Source organism: Hipposideros armiger, unplaced genomic scaffold (assembly GCF_001890085.2).
Source record: "Hipposideros armiger isolate ML-2016 unplaced genomic scaffold, ASM189008v1 scaffold_515, whole genome shotgun sequence".
Lineage (NCBI taxonomy): Eukaryota > Metazoa > Chordata > Mammalia > Chiroptera > Hipposideridae > Hipposideros > Hipposideros armiger.
This window is the reverse complement of record NW_017731865.1, coordinates 851,126-878,168: the sequence shown is the minus strand read 5'-3', so window position 1 is coordinate 878,168 and position 27,043 is coordinate 851,126. Positions and strand designations below refer to the sequence as shown.

At 37.5% G+C, this 27,043-nt stretch overlaps 3 protein-coding genes across 4 annotated transcripts in view; 2 read left to right on the top strand and 1 right to left on the bottom strand.

The window, feature by feature from the left end:
- SPARCL1 (SPARC like 1) overlaps positions 1 to 10,293 on the top strand; it is a 51,554-nt gene extending 41,261 nt beyond the window's left edge. For both annotated transcript variants that reach the window (XM_019668083.1, XM_019668082.1), the window contains exons 7-11: positions 267 to 387; positions 2,018 to 2,154; positions 4,386 to 4,534; positions 5,145 to 5,293; positions 9,833 to 10,293. In XM_019668083.1, the coding sequence (XP_019523628.1) occupies positions 267 to 387; positions 2,018 to 2,154; positions 4,386 to 4,534; positions 5,145 to 5,293; positions 9,833 to 9,861 (585 nt within the window). In that variant the 3' untranslated portion in view covers positions 9,862 to 10,293. The remainder of the gene's footprint in view (positions 1 to 266; positions 388 to 2,017; positions 2,155 to 4,385; positions 4,535 to 5,144; positions 5,294 to 9,832) is intronic.
- A 4,115-nt stretch (positions 10,294 to 14,408) lies between these two features.
- Positions 14,409 to 23,556, top strand: SCPPPQ1 (secretory calcium-binding phosphoprotein proline-glutamine rich 1). Its single transcript, XM_019668073.1, has 7 exons — positions 14,409 to 14,495; positions 14,589 to 14,666; positions 16,486 to 16,530; positions 17,490 to 17,516; positions 19,646 to 19,675; positions 19,763 to 19,774; positions 20,929 to 23,556. Exons 1-7 carry the CDS (start codon positions 14,409 to 14,411, stop codon positions 20,932 to 20,934), a joined length of 285 nt encoding a protein of 94 aa, XP_019523618.1. The 3' UTR covers positions 20,935 to 23,556.
- The window catches only part of NUDT9 (nudix hydrolase 9), a 32,309-nt gene continuing 28,609 nt past the window's right edge, over positions 23,344 to 27,043 (bottom strand). Inside the window, exon 8 of the mRNA XM_019668084.1 lies at positions 23,344 to 23,854. Within this exon, the coding sequence (XP_019523629.1) occupies positions 23,676 to 23,854 (179 nt within the window). The 3' untranslated portion in view covers positions 23,344 to 23,675. The remainder of the gene's footprint in view (positions 23,855 to 27,043) is intronic.

Here is a 27,043-nt window from a genome sequence, read left to right as displayed (position 1 = left end):
ACTCATTTTAAAATTCATTCTACCCCGGAAACATCTGCAGTTTTCATTCTATTGAAGTTCTCTGGAGCTAAATTGTCATCATCAGTGGTACAATGTAGTTGATTTTCTTGTGTGCCAAATGGGATAGTTATGATAATAGCCTGACCCACCTGACCATATCTGTGCCACAGCACAGTTTACCAGGCAGCCTATGAGCTTTAAGGGCCGAGTGATTTCCCAGTGAACATTTGGAAACATGTGCTTATTCTCTTTCTTGTCTTTCCTAGGTTTGTGGCACCGACAATCAGACCTATGCTAGCTCCTGTCATCTGTTTGCTACTAAGTGCAGACTGGAGGGGACCAAAATGGGGCACCAACTACAGCTGGATTATTTTGGACCCTGCAAATGTAAGGTTCCATCACCACAACCAGCCACCTTTGCTGAGAGGGTTTTTGGTGAAACTGTGCTTATCTGAATATTATATACATACATACTCACATATATGCAAACAGGAAAAAGCTTAATGTAGTTCTGAAACTAGGCTGCACATCAAAACGAACTGGGGAACCTTAAAAAAAAAAAGAATGATGTCCAGTCTTTAACTGTAAGAGAGTTCAATTTTATTGGACTGGTTTAGAATGCTGGCGTTATTTTCTCATTTGTTTTTAAAGTAACCTAGACAATTCTAATGTGCAACCAGGGTTCAGAACCACTAGGATAATGTTATCCACTTAATAACTGAATGAATCATTGGAATTTTGCTAAATTATTTTCCCTCTTCCCAAGTTAAGTTACGCCTCTGCCAAGAAGTTTTATGACAACATATCCTTCCAGAAGTTTTAAAAATTGTCTTCCTTTCCCAGGATACTCTCAGTTATCTTTGGATCTCCTTGTCACTAAGTGATTCTCCACATTAGCAGTGCTCACTAGCATTTCCGGTTTCCTCTACTTCCAGACACATGGGAGGATTAAACTTCTCAGCAGGCTTGATTTTAGATGTGACCATATGAGTTGCTTTGTCCAGTGAAACGTGAGTTCTGGGCAATCGCATTTCAGAGCTAGTATATGCTTCTCCAGGCTCCCTTTTCTTTGTGCTGAGATTGTGTTAAGATGGTGGGGTCTCCATCATGCTGAGCATCAAAGAGACTGCGATGAGCAGAGAGTCCTCCTATCAACCTGTATTGGACTTATAGCAAGATCAAGAAATAAACATTTGTTATAATGTACAACCTGATGACTATATAGTTAACACTGCTGTACGGTATACCGGGGGTGCCAAAAAAATGTATACACATGACTTGTATTCATCTTTTGTGATTGGTATATATTGAGTATTACAATTTCAATACAGTTTTTGTTTTTCCTTTCTTAAAAAGTGTATACATTTTTTGGCACCATCTGTATTTGAAAATTGTGCCAAGAGAGCAGATTCTGAAAGTTCTCATCACAAGTAAAAAAAAGAAAAATCTGGAACTATATGAGGTGAGGGATGTTAACTAAACTTACTGTGGTAATTATTTCACAATATATGTGTGTCAAGTCATTATGCTGCACACCTAAATTTATACAGTGTTGTATGTCAATTACATATCAATAAAACTGAAAAAAAATTTGTTTTTTTAAGCCACTGAAATTTGAAATTATTATATTGTTACCACAGTATAAGCTAACTTCTACCTTTTTCTCTTTTCCCCTAACAAGTAGCTCTTGTGTCCTCCACCTCTGAATTCCAGCTCTCTGTTTCTAGAGAAGTGGTTCCCAGCCCTGGCTGCACATCAAAACTAGTTTTGGAGCTTTTGAAACATCCTGATGCCCAGGCTTTTGCCCCAGCTTTGAATAGAAGCTGGCATCTGATATGTTTTTAAAACACCCAGGCAACTCTGTTTGCCGCCAGGGTTAAGGGCCACTGCTGTTATGATGGGCCAGTGAGGATGCCATCAGTCACCGGAAGTTGTTAAGCTTCCTATTATGAGGACTTGCCATAGGACAGGAGTAAGACCCAATTATTCAAATCTATTTACTTTCTGCTTGAAACAGCTATTCCCAGTTGTACGGACTTTGAAGTGACTCAGTTTCCTCTAAGGATGAGAGACTGGCTCAAGAATATCCTCATGCAGCTTTATGAGTCTAACCCTGAACATGCTGGATATCTAAATGAGAAGCAGAGAAATAAAGTAAGTTATCCATGGGTCAGCTTCCACGGGTCTTCTACAGGGCCTGAAGAACAAGTGTCAGGGTGGTGGGGGTGACCACCTCCCTCTGCATATCGGCAAAAGCCCACTTTGCCTCCCCCATCCCAGGTTAGCACACATGGAGTAACACAATAGGAATGGTCAACGTTCATGCCACAAGGTTCGGGACATGGCCAAACCACCCTATTCCCGTACAAAGGGCAGCAGCCTGAGCACGGGCTCTTTAACTCATACCTAAGGCAACTTCTGGTTGAGCAAACTGAACCTCAGTTCAGCATTTATATACTCAGACCCAGATATGTTATTTAAATCTAAACATTTTTTGCCCTCATAGGTCAGACATAGATTTATGATAAGGGAAATCCATTATTTCTCAATGTAATTAATATGTTAAGATTAAAATGTGCAAAATATTGAGTCCAGAAGTTCCAGGAAACAGTCACTCATCAGATAGTTACTGAGTGCATCCTAGGTACTTGAAATCAATTTACCTGCTGAAGATATAGCAATGAACCCAACAAAAATCTCTGCTTTCATGAGCTTACATTTCTAAGCAAAGAGATAGACCCTTAACAAATGTGTGTGTGGGTGTGTGTATGTGTAGATATGTGTTTATACGTGCAAATATGAATATACATTCAAATATATAAATATATGCAAATGCATGTATAAGATATGTCAGGTGGGATGAAATGTGCTATGAAGCAAAAACAAAACAAGAAGGAGGGTGTGCATTAACTGTGTCAAGTACTGTTTCTATAGGTTGTAAGATGGGCCTGAGAGTCAGCCACTCATCTGGCTTGTGGTGATCAGGATCATAGTTGACCTTGACAAGACCTGTTTCTGCAGAATAGGGAGGAGAAAAGCCCGAGTGGACAGGGTTCAAAATAGGAAGAAGGAAGTAGAAGCAGCAAATATAAACAATATTTTCAAGGCTTTTTGCTGTAAAGGAAAAAAGTGAAATGTGGTGGCAGCTGGAGGGAACTGTGAGTTCAAGAGTCCCATCTCCCAGTGGGAGATGGTAGAGGATGTGTGTGCGATTCTGGACATAAGCCAGTGACGAAGGAAAGGCGCCCAACTGCTACAGGGTACTCGAGTAAATGAGAAGGGGTGGGCTCCTGAGCATCAGTGAGGGGATGGGCTTACATGAGGAGCAAGAAAAGCTCATCCATGATAACGAGGAGGGAGGGAAGCTGGCAATGTGGTCGTGGAAATGGGTAGAAGTTTTGTTCTGATTGCTTCCAGTGACTCAGTGAAATAATGGGTAACATCACAAGCTGAGAGTTTTACATGCATTGTCCAAAAATAATTTCTATCCTCTCTTTAATATATCCTCATAGGAAGCCTTGAGAGCATTAGCAACAAAACAGAGAAATTTCAACAGGGGTGGCCAAACAGTATCACACCAGGGTTAAAAACTGAGACTAAGTAGGCACTGGATGGAAATACACAGAGGATTAAGAATGGAGTGTGCCAGGCCGGCCGAGTGGCACATTGGTTAAGAGTTGGATTGGGATGCCAGCTCTGAGCAGCAAGGCCCCAGTTCGGATCCCACATGAGGGCCAGTGACATTGCGCCCTCTACAGCTAAGATAGTGAACAATAGCTTGGCCTGGAGCTGAGCTGCCGTGAGTCGCAGGCAACGGTGTAGGCTGCAGTGGGGCTGCAGTGGGCTGCCATAAGCTAGCGTGAGTGGCTGGCAGCCCGCGTGAGCAGCCGTCCAGTGGCCGTCAACTGACCCAGGAAGAGCATAATGATAGTACCAACATGGGCCAGTGAAGCGACGTCCTCCACAACTAGATTTTAGAACAAAAGGACAGCAACTTGTCTGTTCCCCTTCCCTGATTCCCCAGTAAAATCTTAAAAAAATGGAGTATGCCAATGAGGGAAGAACAGGGCTTTTCACTAACTAATCAACAATTTTGCCAAAGTCAGTTCAGCCCTTTTCATTAAAACCTTCTCATAATTTTAAGGAGTGTGACCAACATTACTTGGTTAAAAGAAAAAAATCAAAACAGACAAATTTCTTCTGAAAACTACAGGTTTTTAACATTAGCTATAATTCTATGTAGAAATAAGAAAGGCTGAAGTGTTGGTTAGAAGGCATTTCATTTGGTCTCATGATGGCCTGGGCTTGTTTTCCTCTGTCCTATTATTGATAATTTGATTACACTTGTCTGATTTTCTGGTGATCTTCTCCTTTCCTAATCCCAGGTCAAGAAAATTTACCTGGATGAAAAGAGGCTCTTGGCTGGGGACCATTCCATCGACCTTCTCTTAAGGGACTTTAAGAAAAACTACCACATGTATGTGTACCCCGTGCACTGGCAGTTTAGTGAACTTGACAAACATCCTATGGACAGGTAAAAGCTCTTAACCTTCCCATTACTAGGTCACCTCCCTGATGTAATGTCTAGTTATCTTTACAAAGATAATTCTAAACAGATTTAGGAACTTTCCCAGTTCCATTCTAGAACACTGAAATGCCAAACAATTGTAATTGGGTGCCTAACCACAAAACTGCTTTGAAAATAACAGATTATAACCGCACCACAGCTCCCAAGTTTACATGTTAGGGTCCAGCCTCCCACAGAGACTCTTCCAACTCTTATTCTTGATCCTAAAGTCCCAAGATAATAATCTGATCGGCCCAATTTGGTCAAGTGCCTACATCTGGAACAATCAGGTATGGCCAGTGCGTAAGAGCCAGGTTGTACAAACATGATTGCACTCTTATAAATTTAAGGTGGAGGGAGAACAGTTCCCAGTCAAGAAGGAAACCTTGTGAATTGACACCCCCAAAGCTGTCTATCTTACCCATAAATAGTTTATTTCATCTGCAGCTTTTCATGAGTGTACTATATGGCATACTCAGCAACCTGGTGGGGGGAAAAAATTGTCTCTGTGATTCCAAGAGCTAACTTTCATATATAAGCTGACTCGGTTAATAGGCTGCCATTGATTTCATTGCAGAGTCTTGACACATTCCGAACTTGCTCCTTTGCGAGCATCTCTGGTGCCCATGGAACACTGCATAACTCGCTTCTTTGAGGAGTGTGACCCCAACAAGGATAAGCACATCACCCTGAAGGAGTGGGGCCACTGCTTTGGAATTAAAGAAGGTAAATTCATCCTCATTCTCTAGACAAGCCCTAAAGCCTACAGCCCTCATAGAGAGGTCCTGCTGTGTGTTCAAATTGAAACTTAGAGACAAGATGACAGTGTCCAGGTAGGACTCCCTCGGTGCACATGTTGTCATTGAAAGGTTATTTCTTACTTCCTTTATGATACTCTGTTTTCAAAGGGTGGCAAGTGTGAATATTTAGGGGATAACTGCATTGAGGTCTCAGCAGTTGGTTAAGCCTAAGAAAATGATGTGAACCCAGGGCGTTGGGCCAAACCTCAGAAGGCTACCCTTCCAAGAAAGAAAGGATTTTATATTCTTCTTTAACCTGGGTATTGAGCCAAGCTTTAAAAAATCATATGTGAAGAGTAAAACAGCCAGCCTGATTCTGCCAATGGAAGATGTCAGAAGAATCTTAGAATACACTGCCAACACACTAAAGATCACGTCTTATATCACAAGTTGTATCCAGATAGTATCACCTTTCATCCAAAAGGGACCCATTACTTCATTTTCAGTGGGAAAAAAATAAAAAAATATCAGAGAGTTCTTTCTTTTCTCCCACTGTGGAGCAACTTAAATTTAGACATTTGTTTTGCTAGGCTATATCTTAATATTCTTCCTTTTCTTTTCCTAAGTTAGAGTTGATTTTTATGAGCAAGCACGTTTTCAATAATCAAGGTTTGAAAGATGTTCAAAAAATAAGCAATCAAAACTGCTTGCAGAATGTAAATGAACAGTAAACATCAAATCTGTAAAGCAGAGATTTTATACATATATTCACAGCACATATGTAGGATGACATGCAACCAAGCAGTAAAGAAAAGTAAGTTCATCAAAGGTTAGAATTTCCCCCAAAAGAGGCAACTTGGTGAATTTCACTTTAAAAATATTCTTCATGCTATGCATAATGCCTCAAAATTAGGGAGAAAGAGCTGAGAGTATGAAGATTTAGTTATTTATTGATAAATAGGCAAGCAGAAAAGGTTAGTCCTTTTTCTCTACAATATCATTCTGTGAAATAAGCACAACTGAAATGAGCAAAAAGTGTACGTTTTTGTAAACATCTAGTTCTGTGTATTCATTGTCTATTGCTGCATAACAAATTACCCTAAAGCTTAGAAACTTAAAATCTCTCCCACAGTTCCTAAGGGTCAGGAATCCAGGAATAGCTTACCTGGGTGGTTCTAGCTTAGGATCTACTCTGAACTCACTCACATGGCTATAGTCAAGAGGCTTCAGTCCCTCATCACGTGGTCCTCTGCGCACAGCACAGCATCTGGTTTCCTCCAGAGTGAAGGATCAGAGGTGGGGGGCGGGGGGAGGGAGAGAAGGAGAGAGAGACAGAGAGAGAGAAAGAGAGAGAGAAATATCCAAGACTGAAGCTGCAATGTCTTTTCTAACCTGATCTCAGAAGTGACATACCATGACTTATTCTGTTGGTCACACAGACCAACCCTGCTGCAATATGGGAGGAGATACAGGAGGTCAGGAACGTTGGGGGCCATCTTGGAGGCTGGCTACCACACGCTATTTATACCATTCGCACTGGTAGAAAATTAACAAGCTTTTACGACCCAGACCCATACAAGTAATGCCAATTTCCTTTCTAGCACCTATTCTTCTATAAGCACAGCACTTAAAAATTCAACTGTGTCCACAAAAATGGTTAAAACTGTCTTTTCCAATTCCCACGTTAAAAGGCACCCAAGTACAGCTGCGCCCACCCCCCACCCGCCCTTATGAAGGTGGGAATAACAGCTGGGACTGGACATATTGATGCATGCCCTTTTAGATGGCATACACTCTTTGAATCTTCATTTTAAAGGAGTGCACAAAAGTCAAATTTGAACAGAGACCATTGTTTTTAAGGAAATCAGTTGCTCTTCGCTGTTCTTTTGAAACTTCCGGCAGCTCGTCAGCTTGTAGACTCACTCAGGCTCTGCGCTGGGAGGAGCAAGAAGAGCTTAAAATCCAGGGGCCCGCAAAGCTCCTAATAGTCTTGTTTGTTCACTGCGGTTTGGCTCCGGTTACGTTATTTTGAAGAAGGGAAAGAATCATCACCATAGTCAGCCAATAAAACACATATTAAATACTGAGTCAGAACAACTAAACACATTACTGCTTTGAGATGCAGCTAATAGGGAAAGCAACAAAATATATCTATCTCTCTATTTAGACGTATACTCTTCCTTCCCTCAGGGCTCAGAAATCAACAGAAGGACAACATAAATTTTATCCAGTGTTTTCCTGAATTTTAATTGCCTTTGCTCTGAACCAGATGTACGCAAACATTCCAGCTCTGTCATTAACTAGCTGTGGGAATTAGGGCGTGCCACTCACCCTCAGCAAGTCTCACTGTCCTTGTAAAAAGGGAGTTCGATTCAGAGCTGGAGAAGTCTTATTTATTTAATGTCCATGTCATAACAAATATTGTCACATATCCACACTAATCTTTAGAAAAACCTTCCGAGTGAGACGAATAGGATAACAGATCATGCAGGTCCTACTAAGCCCTTTCAAGACATTCCCTTAGGAATACCAGAGGATCACCAAAGTGTTTCAAACAGGAATGATTTCACTGGATTTGTATTTTAAAAAGGCTCTTTTGGTTACATTGCGGAGAAGGCAAAGAACAGTTGAGAGGATGTGGTAAATTCAAGCAAGTATTGATGAGAACTTAAACTAGGTCAGTTACATTGGGGGAAAAACAAACATAAACATATTCAAGATGTATGTTCAAAAATATACTCACTATCTATCCAAGAATATAAACATATTCAAGATGTATAGCATGTAGAAATAGTAAGATAATGTTTGATAGGGAATATGTGGGGTCATGGAGCAGTTGAGACATTGAGAAAAAGAACAGTACAACACCTAGGTGCCTGGCTCGGGCCAGGCAGGGTAAATAAAGGTACCTTCTCCGAAGACAGAAAACACAAGAACAGAAGCAGATTTGGGGGAGATGACGAATGCCATTTTGGACACACTGAATTCTGAAGCACTTGGAAGGTAATGTACAGTTGACAGCTGAAGATATAGGTCTGTTTTTTAAGACAGAGTCTGGGAAATGAAATACATATTTGGAATTAGTGGCATGCAGAAAGTAATTGATACAAGGGAAAGGAATGAATTCCCCAAGGAAAAATGTGTTGAGTTACATGGAAAAGGGTCTAGCATTGAACACCAGAACAATATCTAGACGACGGATAGTGGAGAAAGGAGTTCACGAAGGGGAATGAAAAGTCTCCTAAAAGGAAGAAAACACGATAGCACCATGTCTACAGGGGTGTTTCAAAGAGAAAGAAGAGAGCACAGTGCTAAATGTCGCTGAGGTGTCAAGTAAGATAAAAGACTGAGAATATTCATTGGACACAGAAATAAGGATATCCTTGGTAAGAGCAGTTTTTAAGGAATGGTAGAGATGGAAGCCATATTCTATTGGTTGAGAAAGAACAGGAAATGTGAAAGGTAAAGAGTGGCTGTTTGAAAGCAAGAAAATGCTAGGGAGGGATGTAGAGTTAAGGAAAGCATTTTTGGAAATAAAAGAGGCTTGAGCACCATGCACTTTTTCATTCACTCATTCATTCGTTCATGAAACAAATCTTTACTGATGGTCCACATAGTGCCAAGCACTGTCCTTGAGGCTGGAGATACTCATACAGCGTGTTTAAATAAATGCTAATGGGAAGAACCCAGTAAAAAAAAAAAAGATGAGGATATAATTTTTTTTAAAAAGAGGAAATAAGGGGAGAATTCTGAGGTCAGAAGAAATCTTTAGCACAGATAGAGGATTATCCTTAAAGTCAACAGGGGGGACATCTCTCATCCAAACAACGGAAACAAGACAGAAAGTATGAGTGCATATATATGTAAATCTATAAGTAATGAGACTTATTATCCCAAATTTACAAATGAAGCCACTACTCAAAAGAAATATACCAAAGCCCATAATCTTTCCCACTCTTGGGGTTAGAGGAAGACTTATATTGGGCAGAAAAATTAACAAGTGTCCCAGACAGGGTAGTAGTTTAGCATGCTTCAAATTAATGTGCTTTAAATATTTGTTCAACACTTACTGAGTGAGGGTGGGCCATACTGGTCCGCGGCGGTCTTGTATCCCCAAGAGGATGCTCTTCTTCCATGGTGTGGCAACAAGGTCTTTTACAATTACTTAATTGAAAAGTTGGCCTTATAATTCCATTTACTTGCATTATATATATTTTAGCGACCTTTACAGTGACCTTCGATCTCTTCTAGCAGTGTTTCTGAACCCTACATCAGAACTACCTGCAGAGCTTTCTACATATATACATGCAATTGGCCCACTCCTGGGGAATTCTGATTCAGGAAACCTGGGGTAAAGCCTAAGGACATATTTTTTCTAAGCTTCACGGGTAGTGTTGATGCCCTGCCAGGGCTGAGAACCATCGTACCGCCTTATTAGTGACTTCTCTAATCCCCCAGCTCTAACGTTATTTGTTTACTACTCTGGCTACTTTCTAAAAATGTGATTTGTTTTCTCCTTTTACAGAAGACATAGATGAAAATCTCCTGTTTTGAATTAAGATCTGAAAGAACTCAGACTTTCCAGCATCTTCCTCTGTTCTGACCACTTCTAAAATATCTGCAGCTATGATACTTGTAGAGTTATATTTAGTAAAACATTTGCATGTCCGAGAAGACAATGAGAATAATTGCTTGATAACAGTATATGCACCAGGCATTTAACATTAACTTTGGAAATAAAACTTTAAAATTAAATAAAATCAATATATGCAAAATACTGTATACTGTTTGTGAACAGGAGTTTAACTCATCACTCTGCACCCATTTATGAGATACTTATTGATTCTAAAACTCAAAAACATAATATGGCCATTTTGTCCATAATACCACGTGCATGTCAAGAAAATGTATTAATGCCCTTTTGTTGTGAATGTGTATTATTTTCAATATCTTAATATCCTAATAAAAAATTCATAAAAGTCCAAATGTTTATTCAAGTTTATTTCCAGTCATTTATTTAAACAATTATATGTGAAAGACAAACCGCAGGCTCACACTTCATACCAAATTATAATTGTGCTTCCTAGACCCTGCTACTTAAAAAAAAAAATTTTTTTTAAGCGTGAGTATGGTTAGGAGACATGTTTCTTACGGGAAACAAATGTTCAGTTGTTAAATGGTAGTTGCTCATGAATGCTATTTTCATAATGTAAGTATAAACAGAAGAAACATTTTAGTGCTCTTCACCAAATTTAATTAAAAGTGTGGATGATTATGTACTGCGTGATCCAACTAATTTTAGCCTTTGTGCAGGTGTGCATGTGTGTTGGGGGACAGGGGAGCCCTGCAAAATGTCTACACATTTCATGTCCTCAACATAATGTAAAAATAACCCAGGCAGTGGAAAGCCCTGAACTGTCTTAATGCCCTATTATAAGTCAGAGATAAATATTACTACTGTAAATTGATAGCAAGAAACTGTGTCATAAGGGAATATCTGTGTTTTCATTTGGGCTCTTCTTCGGTAACTATTAATACAACAAAAGCTAGGTTGTAAAAACATAGAAGACACTATAACAGAGTTTTGTAAGGTCTGAAGCAGGGCAATAGAAGACCCTGTCGACCACTTTATTCAACTTATTTGAAGAAAAAGTTTGTTTTACATATTTTCCTATCTGAAATGGAAGCTATCAGTGCAATTATCTTGCATTATTTTTTGAAATAAATAAAAAATTGTTGGGCCGGCCGAGTGGCGCGATGGTTAAGAACTGGCTTGGGACACCAGAGGGCCCCGGTTCGGATCCCACATATGAGGGCCAGTGACACTGCCCTCTACAACTAAGATGCTGAACAACAGCTCAACCTGGAGCTGGGCTGCTGTGAGTAGCCGGCGATGGCATAGCCCCTGTGGCAGTGGGTTGCCATGGACTACCGTATCTAGCCAGCAGCCGCAGTGAGTGGTGGTCCAGAAGCTGGAGACTGATCTGCCTCGCCCAGGAAGACAGCAATGATGGTGCCAACTTGGGCCAGTGAAGCAACGTCCTCCACAACTAGACTGAATAACAAAATGACAGCAACTTGTCTGTTCCCCTTCCCGTGATTCCCCAGCACTGTTCCCATCCCCCCAATTCCCCAATAAAAAAAAAATCTTTAAAAAAAAAATTGTCACTGAGAGAATGTGCCTCTAAGAATTTATCTTAAGGATACTTATGGAAGAGTTTGTTTTTATCAGAATAATCTTTTCTAATTAACTTCAAAGTTGTATTTATCGTCTCTTTTCTTAGCTCAATGAATCACTTGTTCTTAACCATACCACATCACACCATGTCATGACTAATTATGCTCAATTTGATTAATCAAAATGTAATTATTAGTTATAATTTTTTCACCTAGGGAAATTTTAGAAATTTCAAAATTCAGGATGTTTTTATGGGTAGCTGCAGAGAACTGTCATTAGAGGTCTTAATTAGAAACCAATTTTCTAGTTGTTACTATGTTGAGAACAGTGAAATTATATTTGAAAACATTAATTAGATATAAATTATCATTTTAAATGTTTTAGAATAGTGAAAAGTAATTTTAATGCTAAAGACACTACTTAAGTGTTTACTGAAAGTGTTTTATTTGAAAATAATTTCCATTTTGAAAACTATTACATAATAAAAGATTTTAAAACCTTACATTTTTCTATCCGTTAAGCCTCCCATGTATATATAGCTGTCCTAAATAACATCAAAGAAGCACTTTAATATTCTTGGGGGGGGGTCACAATTTTTAATTGTGAGTTGTTTGTGATAAAGACATTACTCTAATCCTAGCCAAGGAGATGAAGTTATTTTCTCAGTATCAGTCTTTAAGCCTCTGTCTGTGTAATTGAGATAGAAGTTGGCATTCTTTAGTCCAGAACCAATTATACAGTTTAGCTTTGAATCTTGTGACTCACGTTGCCCGTGACCATAGAGGCATTAGCTACACGGCTTAAATACCAGATAGGCATAGAGATCTGAGGAGCTTACACTGCTCCTTGAATTCGTGCTCCAAGGGCCATTTGAAGCAAAGGTAATTAAAAAGACATACAGTATCACTTGGACTGATTCTCTTGCACAAGGTAAAAGAATGTAAGATGGTCTTTTGTTGGATAATTTCGTGATTTCTAATCGTTCCATTTAACAAAGGAAGAAAGAATTCAAGGGTTTGAATCTAACGAAGAAAAAGATGTGAACATCTAAGACGTGAAAAGGGGGGGAAAGGGGAATAAGTTACTAAATTCAGGCAAAATGAAATAGCACAAAGGTAACTCAGGGTTGAATTTCAAAAACATATAAAACATTTGAAGAGTGACTGATATGTAAAGAGATATAACTTGCTTCAGGTGCTGGGGACAAGTCTTAATAAGAACATGCTGAAGTCCATTTTTCTTCCAAAATTCAATTCCAGAGTACAGTGATTTGGTTTGAAACTCACAAGGTAAGTTAATTTGAATTTCATGTGATTGAAGACCATACAAAGGTTTGCTTTCAGGATCAGCTGGCCCCTAAAGGCCACACTGATTTGCTTTATGGAATTGACTCATATTGTGCTTATTTCCTGCCAACCCCTTACGCCTGACAAGGTTTTCCCCTTATCATTTCCTTCTTGAGAAACTGTAATTGACAGTAACAACATCCAGATCATGGGAAGGCCTGGTGAGGCCCGTGAAGGTGGATTTATTCGTATATTCCAGAAGAAATCTCATTTGAGTTGGTGGTGGTACATTCCCAAGACTGAGCATGGTACGACACTGGTGTTTGAAGATTTGTGGGTAGAGATCACAAATTCAAATCACTTCAGGGACCAAACAGGCCTAGGTTGAACTGTGAGGATATAAGGACCAGTAGGAAGTGGATGCAATTTTATGAGCCAGAGAATTTCTGTCATGTCTAAAAGACATTTCAAGTTTTTTTAAGCACTCTGGAGGCTTCCAAAACCAGAATCTAGCTGCAGAAATTAGCCTGACCCATTTCAACACCTCTAACTAACTAGCCTATTTACAATGCGAACAGGATTTAGATAGAAAAACCTTTTTGAAAATGATTTCCTAACCCTTCTATTCCAGACTCTTCCTTCAGAATGAAGTTTCTTTTCCTGGCTGGCCTTTTGAGCATGGCCACTGCTCTGCCCATCCCTGTGAGTACTCCCCTCCGTTCTAGAGACAGTATTTCTGGGCTAGGAAGCATTTCCTATGGCTTTCCTTTTCACAAAAGAGGAAAGTGGGGTCCAGGAAAAGTGTAGGCCCAGGAGTGTACCCCTCTTCCTCAGCCCAAGGGTCTTCCCAGTACAAATCCCAGCTTCACGTGCTATGTGCTCAATGCATGACCTGGAACAAGGAAGAAACCCATGGCTTTCCTGTCTGTAAAATGAGCTATCAAAACTACCTCAAGAGTATTGGGGAGGGTGATAAAAATGCATCTAAAGCACTGAAGGGTCCTCACTGGAACGTAGGAAACTCTCAAAGAAACTTAGCAATAGAGAACAAGTATTTTGTGGTGACCTAGGTCTTACACCATTTGAATTGAGTTTTATTGACAGTATCCTTCCCCCACACTGTCTCATGTTGACTGTAGCCATGCTTTCCACATCTGTACAAATGAGATCTATGAGTCTTTTACTATATATAGTCTGAATATGTAGGACAAAGTAGGCAAGAAACCCTCTCCTCTGAACATGTCTGTGTCTGTGTGTGTAACAAAGGAGCTTTCGAAGAAGTGAGGGAGCTTTTAAAATGTGTGTGGGGAAACAAACTTTAAATGTACACTTCCACACTCCCTTCGCTTTGAACTTCTAAACGCTAAGAACTAAATTGAGAAAACTGTTGATTCAAAGAGAAAGAAGTATGCCATACATAGTTAATCTTAAGAAATGTAAATAAAAACATTGTTTGGAAATAAGTTTAAAGGCAAAAAGTATGTTTTAATCACTGGGCAAAATGAATTCACCTTTTCCCTATTAGATACTCAGTTGCTTTTTATCTCAGAGGTGAAGCTACGTCACTGATGGGTATAATGCTCAAGAGTGGCTCGCTACTTGTTTTCATTCAGAATAAAATCTCTTTGTTATGAGGGATGCGTTGCGTTGCCGTAGGTCGCCTTACCTTGTTGCTGTTATTGTTTTACAAGTTTGAACCACCTGGAGGAAGCTCCAGTGCTCAGGTAAACGTCCAGTTGTATTTTCAAATGGCATGTTCACCATTATTTTAAAAGTGCAGTTGTCTGCCATTACTGACATCGTATTTCTTTCTACAGAGGTTTAGCTTTTACCCACCACCAGGACCACCGTTTTTTCCTCTGTTCCCATTTCCCCCGCCTCCACAACTGCCCCCGGTAAGCACGGGTTTGGGGGAACTCAAACTGTGAAAAGTATTTATTAATTGGGCGATGGTTATATTTTCTAAATTTTGATACAGAAATATGAAGTCGCCTATTAGCTATTCACAATCCCCTCTCAGCATAGCTTGTGGTGGAGTGTGACAAAGGGCGAGCACATTTTCCCCCAAATCTTTAGCGGCTTCTTCCAATGTCTTTCTCTACTTGCCATTGAAAAGGTGTTTATACTGAATTGCTTTGACTATGATGAGCCTACTCTTCATGAAGATAATACTAACTTCTTTCTATAATATCCATTCTTTTTCTCAATCACCTTGCTGCTTTCTTTTCTCTAAAGAGTTTTTTTCCAGCTCTTACTTTTTCTCACAGGTCAAACAATATAATTAGTTTACTCTTCTTCTTGGACCCTCTCCAATCTTCTAATATCTGGATTCTTATAACATTTTTTAATAAAGGACAGAACAATGCCAAATACATAATAGAACTGCCTTGATTCCATATGTAATACTTTTGTTGGTACGGACAGATAGCATTCATTCGGTTAATATTTACTGAGTGTCTATTATGTAATGGGGTCTATAGTGAGGGCTGGAAATACAACAAGAGTAAGTTCATAGTCTGATGAGGAAGAGAGATTCATACATGAAAAAACAGTGCCATCTGAAAAGTGCTTCTAGATGCAAACACAAAGCCAATTTAAGCTGTGGGTCAAAGACTTCATTCACAAGAGATGGTATCTGAGCCAGGCCATGAACAATGAGAAGTAGGTGGGGCACTCAGGCAGGCAGAGGAAACAGTAAATGCATAGGACAGACCTTAAGGACATGACAGTGTGTGTGTGTGGGGGGGGGGAGCAGGGGGTGATGTCCAGTATAATGAGGCTGCAACACAGGTTAGAAACATGTTAAATTTGGTCAGTATTTAGGCAATGATGTTTTGAAAACTTCACCTAAGTATTTTTTTTAAATTAAACACTATTTTGCATAATTTTGTTTTTATATCTAAATGTAATAAACACACTTTCCCTTTGCTTGTATGTAATTTCAAACCGTTTATTTCTCAACTTTAAGGAGGCTTTAGAAAATTGGTCACTAAAGTTACAGTCCTCAATGGAACATTCTCTCCTTTCAATATTTTCGCATGTCCTAACTGAATCTTAGCTACTAAAATTCTAGGTACTTACATTTATAATTAACTGCTAATTATTCTGGTTCTAGTCAGGTCTAGGTGCATTGTTTCCCCTCTTTTTGGCTGAAATGCAGTTATGATTTGCTTTAAAGTAATGCAAGATCCTGGGATCGTGGTTTTTAATTAGAATTTAGGAATCTCTGTTAACATCTTATGTATACAATTATGTATAGCATCTTATGTATAAAATCTATGTGGCAAAAAAAAATAATCACTAGTATCTGAAATGGAAACCTTATTTCCACCAGATGGCAGAATAGTATTAAAAATCAGGCAAAGAATAAACTAGAGAAACATGGATTTGCAAGAATTATCAGCATATAAGACAGATTCCTGGGCTTTAGGTTTGACTAAGCAAAATAAGCATACCTCTTCAAAGGAAGAAAATGTATTTAAAATCCACCAGACTCTAATCTCCACCAACTAGAAGGTGGGCTCCCTGAGAGCACATAATTGCTCAAGTACTGGATACGTGGGTAGATGGATGGGTGGATGGGAGGATGGATGGATGGATGGATGGATGGATGGATGGATGGATGGATGGATGGATAAATAGATAAATGAGAAAAAAGCCAAACAGAATGCTCATTTTGTTTTATTCACAATTCACTTTTTTCTTCTTTTGTAGATTCCAATTCCTCTGCCCTTTCCTTTTCCATATGATCCAAATCAGGTAACTATAGTTTCCTTTAGGAAAGTATTTAAATGAGTACAAAACAAAACCTTGAAAATTCTTTAGATTTAATCAGAGTATTTGATGCCAAGAATTAATGGTTATCATTCTTTTTGAGGGACCATTCATTACTGATATTTTGTCTGATTTGAGTCATTTAATGTACAAATCTCATATGCCCTTGAAAACTGAACTACCTAAGGCCTGAAACTTTCCTTCCTTCATCTTGTGGAGGGAACCCAGGAGACCAAAAGAAAAAACATCTGAAGTCAAATAAACTGGGGATGCAAGTGCTGCCATTTAGTACTTTGGAGTAATCTTAAATTCCTTTGAGCCTTACTTTCTTATAGAATATAAAATAGTGAAAATGATTTCTTTATGAAGTCCATTACACCTCTTAAATGTAATGCTTATATCTGCCATTAATGGGGTGAGGGATGCATTCTTATTGAAATGAAATCTGTCCTAGAAGCCTTTAAACTAGATTTAAGGTTAAGGTCATGATATAAAAGGATTATTTAAATTTTACTTTTGACAGGATTTTATTGAATGAGGGATAATTACATATGACAAGATTGACTCAGTCACAAACCAAAAAATAAGTTGTGTATATTTTAGCATATTAATTCAAATTTTTCTCTACAATTATAGGAAATGTCATTATTAAAGTTTTCTTTCATAAATAAGTGGTTCCAAAATATAGCCTTTTTTCAACCTAGTAACCATAAGTTTAACGATCTTTCCAAGAAGTCCCTGCTACGTTTGGAGCCCACAAAAAAAAGGGGGGGGGAACTATGGTGAGTTACTTAAAATACTGTATGAATCTTAATGACAATTTTTAAAATGTTAAGAATTCTAAACAGCAAGATTTCATTAATCAAGCTAATATAAATGTGTAATAGAAAGATAAAATGCTGAATTACAACTTCTTGATTATTTGATTGTTTCCTTTATTTTAGGCCCTGACACCTAATGATCTTATAGCGGTAAATATATTCTAACCTGTTAATCTATAAAGTTTATAAAAATATTATATTCAACACCCTACATACTCGTAAGATGAGGCAGTTCATCATGAAAATTACTGTCTTTATTATTCTAATTCATTTGGAAAGAAAATAAAGCTCAATTGTTAAATTCAAAGCTAAAAAACAACCTCAATGCCTGCAAACATTTCTACATTCAGTCATTTATTCAATTCATCCAAGCTATAAATCAATAAAACAACCTCTTTTATCATTGATGAGGGTAAAAGTGAAGAGTCAAAAAACTTAGAGTTACAGATAAACTGCTTCAGGAGATAAAATAGGCTTGAGTATGTCTTCACTAACAAAGCATTAGCATAAACATATATTAAAGATTATCAAATCTAAATCCCAACAGATAATTTTTTACTGAACTGCAAATCATTCAAATTTTTAATGAGGCCCTTTATTTATATAATAAGTTATTCAGAATCTTAGTTTATGAAAACACAGGAGAAATGCTTGGAGTTATAAAAGATAACATTAAAAAATTCTATTTCCTGGTCTAAAAACTACTTCTCACACTTAAAACATTTTCTAAAATCGAAACACATCTCACACAGACATATACATTTCATCTGGGATCTCCTTTTTCTTTAAAATGCTATCTTAACTAAAAAATAGTAAATTTTACAACTGATGATATCTTAGAATCAGAGACATGCAATAATTTGTTAAAATATCAGAAAATTAGGCCTAAATCATTTGTGTGCCTGAGATAAAATTTTCTGGATTCTTCAATACAGACTATTTAAAGTCAACCATCTTGAAGAATATTTAAGTGTTCCAGAAACTTGAAGGTCAAACAGGTGGCCTCTGAACCTAACTAAACAAGAACCTAAATCTTTTGAGTTCAAATAGTGAAGTGCTCCTCCCACAATCCACTCTGTTTAAGCAATGTTATAGCCCAACTCCTATGGAAAATCATACAAATTCTAGCGTATTTCTAACTAAAAATGTCTTAGGAAACTATAATTATTGATTACAAAATTAGCAAGTTCACCTTTACACATCAAAACATGGCTAAAAGAGCAGTGGCCTATAGTTGAAAAGCCTAGATTCTAATCTCATCTTTACAGTTAAATTATCTGTGTGACCTTGGGTAAATGTATGAATTTAGCTCCAAGGTCTCTTCCTTTGAAAATATTGACTCCTCAGACACATGACTCATTCAAATTACCCGATAGGAACATTTAATACCTATTTATACTTTTTTTTTCTGAACTTTTTTAAAGCACTGTTGGCCAAAACCCATCTGGAAAAGAATCCTGACAGAATAATGTATAGAACTGCCAAATGATGATAAGAATGTTTTTCTCCCAGCGATCCTAGTTAAGTCAGGGAGCAGAAAAGGCCATCCTAAGAGAAGAAACACCTCAGGTCCCTGTTCTTGACTAAGCCAGTGTTTACTGGACAGCTCTACAAAGATTTGCCTTCTTGGTAGAAAGGTCAATTTCTTGAACAAGTTGCCACTCTCATAACAACAGAAGGACCACGTGGAAGCTACTTTTCCAGTGAAACCGGTTATGTAAGCAAAGTATTCATAGTTATCCTAAAATGTTGGTTCAAGTGTCAATCACACCGGGAATTTAAGAAACATAGCACTTGTATGGAAGGGAATGTATACGGTGAGTTTCTTAACCATTCACATCAATTTTCTATCTTTCAAATATAGTGAATACAGTTATAAGGTAGTTACAGGAAAATATTTGTGAATTAAGAGAATTTTTATTTGGTTTGTTTCCTTCTGTTTATTAGCATTTATTAGCATCCATAGTATTAAGTGAAGCAAGCAAGTCACTAAATAGCCTTATGTTAACCCAGATGTTAAGCTGTCTCTGGTATTACAGGTGACTCTTTTACCAACTTCTCCATTCTTTTTATTACAGTTGACAGAATTAAGAGAATTCCAATATAAACATTGCATATTCACTTTAAAATCTTACAACATGCAAATAAAGAACTAAGCAGTAAAAGAATTAATTTTTCAAAAAAAAGCAGATTTTCATATAGAATTTTAACTTATATATGTACTTAGTTAAAAATAAATCAATTGATAACACTGATCACTGATTTTCCTTCTTTCACAGTTAATCACTTCTATTTTGAACCAACTCGGGGTAAGTCCATATAATTTTTAACCTATTATAAAGTACAAATCTATTTAATGAACTGAAGATAATATCTTATTAATTTTTTATTTTTAGAACTTGTTTGGGGTAAGGCTTCATTTCTATGATTATACTGATAAAAGTAAGTGACAACTGAATCTCAGAAAAGGTAAGAATAAAACTCTTTAGAGCCATAAAAATATATGGCAGAATCAAACCCAACAGATCTACCCAAATTAGAGCTCATGAATCAAACTCAATTTCCTCCAAGATCTTTAGATCAGAATTTCAGCAGATCTAAAAAGGTATTCTTTTCATAATGCCCATGGTATTTGACAAAATTGCAGTTTACAGAAATAGATGCAATATTACGTTATGAAATTTCAAACTGTGTATTTTACCTCAAGCTTATCGTTGTCTTGTGGATAATTCATACTCAACAGTGAGCAAAACCTCCAGGGAAACTACCAAATCTAGAAATGGCCTAATCGCAAGACAAGTCTCCTGAACACAAAAATATCAGCTTGCTTGATGGAAAGGCTACAAACCTTGAGACTTCCACTTTGATTCTCAAGTTTGCCTTCATTTAAAATATATATTAAAAATAGAAACCAGGGGCCGGCCGAGTGGCTCAGTTGGTTAAGAGCTCGCTCAAGAGTGTGAGCTCTGAGCAACAGCAGTTTGAGTCCGGGCCCGAGCTGAGCTGCTGCTGAGCTGTCAACAGGTGGCAGGATGGCTCAGCTAAAAAAATAATAATAATTAAAAAAATAAAAAGGAGAAAAATAGAAACCAAAAAGGTATATTCTTTTTAAATATCCAAATGAATGTCAATTAAAATTATATACAGTATGTATTTATTTCAATCTACCTTAAGAGAAGCCGATGAATCAAAATACTCTTAACTCCAATTTTGAGACAGGGACTGGATTTCACCCAAGTTTTCCTTCTGACAAGTTTCATTGTCCTAAAGTGCTTACTTAGTGTTTCTTACCACTTCAAATGTTCTTATCAGGCCATCATGGGCCAAGTGGGAGGAATTAAGCTCTATGCTGCAGAAAAGACAGTTGAGGATTCAATTTATCAGCATTTAAGTATGACAGAACCACATTATTCTCTGCCTCTTAACATTCATGATTATTCCAATACTTACCCATTAGCAATAAAATACCCTTAATATGGGAGATATGGGTGGAGGCGAAGAAAAAATTATGGCAAAAATATCTTCATATAATAACTGTAATCTGTATCGTTTATTTCGGCAGAAATAATTCTCTCACTACTATGTCAGAAGTTATATAAGGTTAGTAAAATCTCCAAATATCTTTCAAGCACTATTATACATTTAAAAAAAATTTTATCTTAAGAGTTGAGTAGCCTCAGATTGTGTACAGTTTAGCAAATTAATAATATGATGAAAGTAGGTATAAACAAGACCAAATTAATACAAATGCTTTCTTCAAAGGATGTATTTTAAAATCAGTTTATTAAAACTACACAAATATTTTAGAAAATACCAACCACTTTCTAAGTGGAGTAGTATTTAGCCTTTGAAAGTGATGAGAATTTTCAAGCGCCCTCTTTAGCTACAAAATAGTTAGCTTTTAAGATAGTTATGGTCTTTGGGATAAATTATGCTAATAATTTCAACAATGCTCGCCAAACCAGATGTGGCCTTTACTTTCAAGTCACAAACCATACCTGTATTACTATGGATAACATACTATTAAGTAAAACTGCCCACTTAAAGTAATAAATCATAAGAGCTTCATAACCTTAGTAGGGAACACAATAGATAGAGAATGGGTTTTGGAGCCAGGTCAACCAGGATTCAAGTCCCAGCTCTGTCCTGCACTAAATAAACCTTGGGAGACCCTTCCTGTATATCATTTTCATCTGTGAAATGGGAATAATACTACCTAACTTCACAGTATTGTTTTAAAGATTAAGCGATAAAATTAGGTTCAACAAATGGTATCTATTATTACTATTTATTTTATTAAATGTCCCTAGAAAGCAAAAATAGTACTCATATCCAATATATAAGAAAAGCAAGTACACAGGGCAATATCAGCTACTGATATAGGAGTGGACATTCCTCTAGAAATGTCTTAAACTAAAATTTTAATCTGGTTTTTCTCTGTTATAGATGGTGCTGATTACTTCAGTTATCAGAAGATTCTCTACTTCTATCCTGTCTATAATTAATAGAAGCAGTTTTATCATTTTGCATACTGTGTAAATGTTCCAGTGAAAACTCCAAAGTATCACAAAGAATTTATCTATAGACCATGTGCTTTCGTCATTCTTTAAATAAAATTTTAAAATAACCTAATATCTTTACTAATGTCAGTTTAAATGTATCAAAACCATTAAATATAAGCAAATGTCATTCTTCAGGCATTGCTCAAACTTTCTCAAGAGCTTCTGTAAGCCATTCAATCTTAGAGAAATCTACTCAGTGCCAGAAAGCAGCAACTTCTTCCAGTCCAACAGTAAAAGTGCTATCAGACTCTCATGCTGGGAGAAGGCCACCCTACCCCTCGTTTAATGAGCATGTCATCCTTGTCAAACACAAGTCCCCTGTTACATACCCAGAGCCCAGGGTTTTATGGATTTTAGAAAATTAGTATCGTACATAAACTTTGTGACTCTTCCAGAGGGGTTTGAGGCAGCATCCTGAAATCAAATATTCTAATGTTTCTCAGCAAAACTGAGTCACATTAAGGGGGAAAAGCTTCCTGTCAGTTCAGTTCAGGTTTACCACCAAAGTAGCTCTGACACTAAATTGGGGGGACGAGGCAGGGGGGACCCTTTTGATTTACCTTAGTGTTCATTCTGTCCTCTAGCTACAGTGTAAGTCTAACATCTTTTTCAAATGTCTAAAGAAAAGACAGCAGACATGTCTCTACCCCAGAGCCACCTTTCTTCAAATGCCCCATCTGTAGCCTAAGTGAAACAAAGATGGAATTATGACAGTCCCTACTTCAGGTTGACAGGAGTTAATGTCATGGGACTTTCCCAATGGGTATCTTAGCCAGAATGTGACACACATGTCCACTGAGACAAGGCAGTGTTATCTGCCTCCCTCTTCCAGGCTTCCAAGAGCACCTAGAACGCCAACTCTTTCCTTTCCTCTGGAAATTATAATATGTTAACAGTGAGTCTCAAAAACCTACCTGAATCCTTACCATTTCCTTCCTAACCAAAAACTCTAAGTCCCAAAGACCTTCCTCTGTCTCTGATTTCAATTCCTTTCTAACCAACTATTTTAATTCATTGATGACATACACAGTTACAACACAGTAAAATAAATATATCAATTTAAATTACTAATTTCCTGTACACATTTTTTAATTCAGAATTTTTGAAAATGAGAAACATAAACTTTTATTCATTGATCTTAATCTTTATTGACTAAAAGAGTGCTAAAATTTCCTCATAAAACTGAAGACTCCAAAGGCAAAAATACATAAGGTTTCCATTTTTTAAATCAGCTTCAACAAGATCATATAAAGCAAAATGTGAAACAAATAATTAAAAAATAAATCAGATTAGACAATTGTGGTGCTCCTCCTAAAGGAGCTTGATTGGCAGAAACGGCCTTCAGACCACAGAAGATCAAGGAGAACAACGAAAAACAACTGATAAACAAGAGCCAGATGGAAAGCAGAAGTTACAGCTGATCAGAAATTTACCTTTACTCAAGACTACGATTCTTCAAAGAACATCAAAGTTGTTTAAATTTGTTTTAAGGCATGCTTACATAGAATACATACAAAACATGACTTTATATTCTCTTAGATGGAAAGCAGAAAATTCTGTGTTGCACTTCACCACATTTAGTAATTTTATTCTGATGTAAAAATTTCTAAGTGAAAATCATTTTGAAAGTGCAAAAAACAATTTCCAAGTCACCCCCTGTGCCCTTTCTAGTATGAGTTCTGTGATATTGCCTTCTTTTTCAATACACGCTCACTTGCTGGCCTTTGGCTTACATGGAGATTGTGAGCTATAACCCACAGCAGTCAGTTTCAGAGTCCTCACTCCAATGCGCATCTCGTTTCTCTGCCACAAGTTTGATGAACTGAGAATGACTGGCATAAAGCTTGAGTTTATCAGTGATGTCTACCCACTTCGCTTTTCCAGCATCATCTCCAGCTTCTAGGGTAAGGTTATCCATTATCTCACCTGATTACCAAGGAAAAAATTTTCATCACCAAGGAAAAGTGATTCATTTATTCATTTCTTTTTTAGCATAACTCTGTATCTTCAAGTATTCTTACTAAAAATAAATAAAATCATCATTGTATTAGGTGCCAAGTGAATTAAGAACTAGAATATTCCAAATTTTAACCAAGTTTCTAAATTTTAAGAAGAGGCACCTTTTCTTTTTAAAAAGTAGGAATATTATCCTACAAAAAAAAAAGAGTTCATATTAAATAAGCATGAAACCTTATATCCGAGGGATTAGAGATTTAAAGGCTAAAAACAAAAGAAACAAAACAATTACTGGTGACTCGTTTTATAGTCTTAGGGTAAGTGGACTTTTCTAAGCATGATACCAAATCAGAGACCATGAAAGAAAATAATTACTTATAATTACATTAATAAATATACACACTTATTAATATTATAAATGTAAAAAAGTTAAAAGTAAGTGCCCACAATAACGATTGGGAATGTAAATGGCATGTTTCTGTAGGACAACTTGGCGATATTTATCAAGTGCTTTTAAAAAGCAAATGCTCTCTAATGAGCATTCATTTAACAAATATCAGAGTGCCTCTTATATACCAGACTTTGCACCAGACACTGAGGATGCAATGAACACACCAACAATCTATTTTGAAGAATGTATCCTAAGGACATAAAAAACAAGGCTGTTGAAGTATTCAAGGCAACATTATTTATAACCAAAAAAAGAAAAGAAAAAAAAAACAAAAAACATAAGACATAACCAAACTTTCCATCTATAGGGCACATGATACGACAGCTACACAATGGATGCCTACACAGTCATTAAAAATGAAGCAGAGCTATATATACTGACATGGAGAGATGTCCATATATATATATATATTTTAAATGAAAATTCAAGTAACAAAATAGAATGTACATTATGCACCCATTTTTATTTTAAAAACAGCTATACAAAGTCCACAAGAAAAATCAAAATGTCAACATTGTTTATCTTTGGGAAATGAAATAACTGGTGTTTTTAACTTCTTTCCTCTTTACATTATCTATTTTTAAAATAACTTATTATAAACATGACTACCTTTATCTTTATAATAGTAACTTTGTAATAATAAATAAAGCTATTTCTTTTAAAAAAAGAACTAATCAAGGCCTGGCCAAGTGGCGCACTGGTTAAGAGTTGGCTTGGGGCACCAGCTCTGAGCAGTAGGGCCCTGGTTCGGATCCCACATGAGGGCCAGTGATGCTGCTCTCTACAGCTGAGATGGTGAACAACAGCTCAACTGGAGCTGGGCTGCTGTGAGTCACCAGCAACGGCGTAGGCTACAGTGGGGTGGCAGTGGGCTGCCCTGAACTACTGTGAGTGTCTCGCAGCCAGCATGAGCGGCCGGCAACCCAATGATCACAATACCAACATAGGCCAGTGAAGTGACATCCTCCACAACTAGACTGAAGAACAAAAGGACAGCAACTTGTCTGTTCCCGATTCCCCAACGCCGTTCCCCTCCCCCAATTCCCCAATAAAAATCTTAAAAAAAGAACTAATCAATTATATTTTAGCACAAAAGTTTGTAAATTTCAATGCTAAAATGACAGCTCTTTGTGTATCCTCATTGCAACTACAACATCTAACCATCAATGGAGACCAGAATTAAAAAATAAATCTGAATCTAAAAGTTAAATTAAAATAACTGATTATCTAAATAATAACATCCTCTAACAGCATGCTCTTTATCAAAACTAATAATGTCTGAAAAGTTCTTTTACCGCACCTTCCATTTTGGTCACCCCATAAATGACACAAAACAAAATTCTGAAATGTTTAAAAGAATCCAGTCTGACATGCAAAGAACTTGGGAGTCATCACTACTATTCTCACAAGAAAAAAGTTGAAGAAACTGAAAATCAAGAACTCTCCTTGGATCTATCAGAGAGCTGAGGTCAAAGGGCACACTGCCATCTTAAAAACTGAAGACACAGGCAAATACAGAGAATCACAACTTACTAGAAACAGAAGCCCACCACTGGAGCCAGCAAGTGGTAGGCACATTGAAAAGGTTACTGACTAATTTCTGGCAACTGATCTCAGACTAATTTGAGGGAAAATCTCCTAGAGGCCCAGTCTTGGTGGCTGTTGAGGGTGGGGGTGGGGCATCACATTTTCTTGAGTTTTACCTCCAAAAATGCCACCAGGTTCTCAGGGTAAAATTGAAGAAAAATCCCCACTTCCTTCCAGTGGGGAGAGGGAGAAAGTAATCATTTTGAAATAACCCCAAAGCATTCTGCCCTCAAGGAGAACTATTTTATTAAGGCCTAACTAACTTAAGGGAAGGACAAACGAACTCTAGACTTCCTGTCTGTCCTAAGTAGTGAGGGTGAAAGGGGAATTCTGAGAAGTGGTTGTGAAAGTCACAGCCCAGGGGTACAGGCTCACTAAAAGGCTGAGACCATAGGGTTTGCCTGTGAGTCCCCTCCCCCACCCCTTATCACCACATCAGCAGGGCTCCAGTATAACAACAGGGGAATGCAACTAAAAGAACTGCACTGGCTCAGATCCTACTTAATAAGTCCCTAGGGAAATGCAAACACAACACAGGAAACAAGTGAGTACCACGGAGGAAATTTTAGCTTCTGACACTTAGAACTACAGCAAATATTATAATAAATAAACACAGCCTGCCTCAAACATAAAACAACACTAAAGGCCCATCTGTCTCAGTTCCTTTTACTAGATACAGCATGTCCAGCTTTCACAAAACACTACGAGGCATACTCAACGGCAAAAAGCACAGTCTGAGAGACAGAGCAAGCATCAGAATCAGACAGATACAGCAGATTTGGGAATTATCAGATCAGAAATATTTTAGGTTTAAAGAGAGAATAGGAGGATGAAAACAGTTACTTGAACAGCTCATAAACTATATAATCAGCCTCTCTAGAGTATCACCGTTTTTAACTCCAAAAATAAATAGTTAACAAATGTATCAGTAGTTAAGTAGTGTAGACCTGCTTCTAAGTTACATGTGCATAGGAGTCTTTTTCCGTCTGAAATATTTCTTCTAAGTTCTCAATACCAGAATGAGCCCTTCTAATACTGTGGCAATGGGCCCTAGACAAAGACCTTCCCAGACCATGTGGTCACCAAGGATTTTGTGCAGGCTTCGGACAAAGACATTCCTG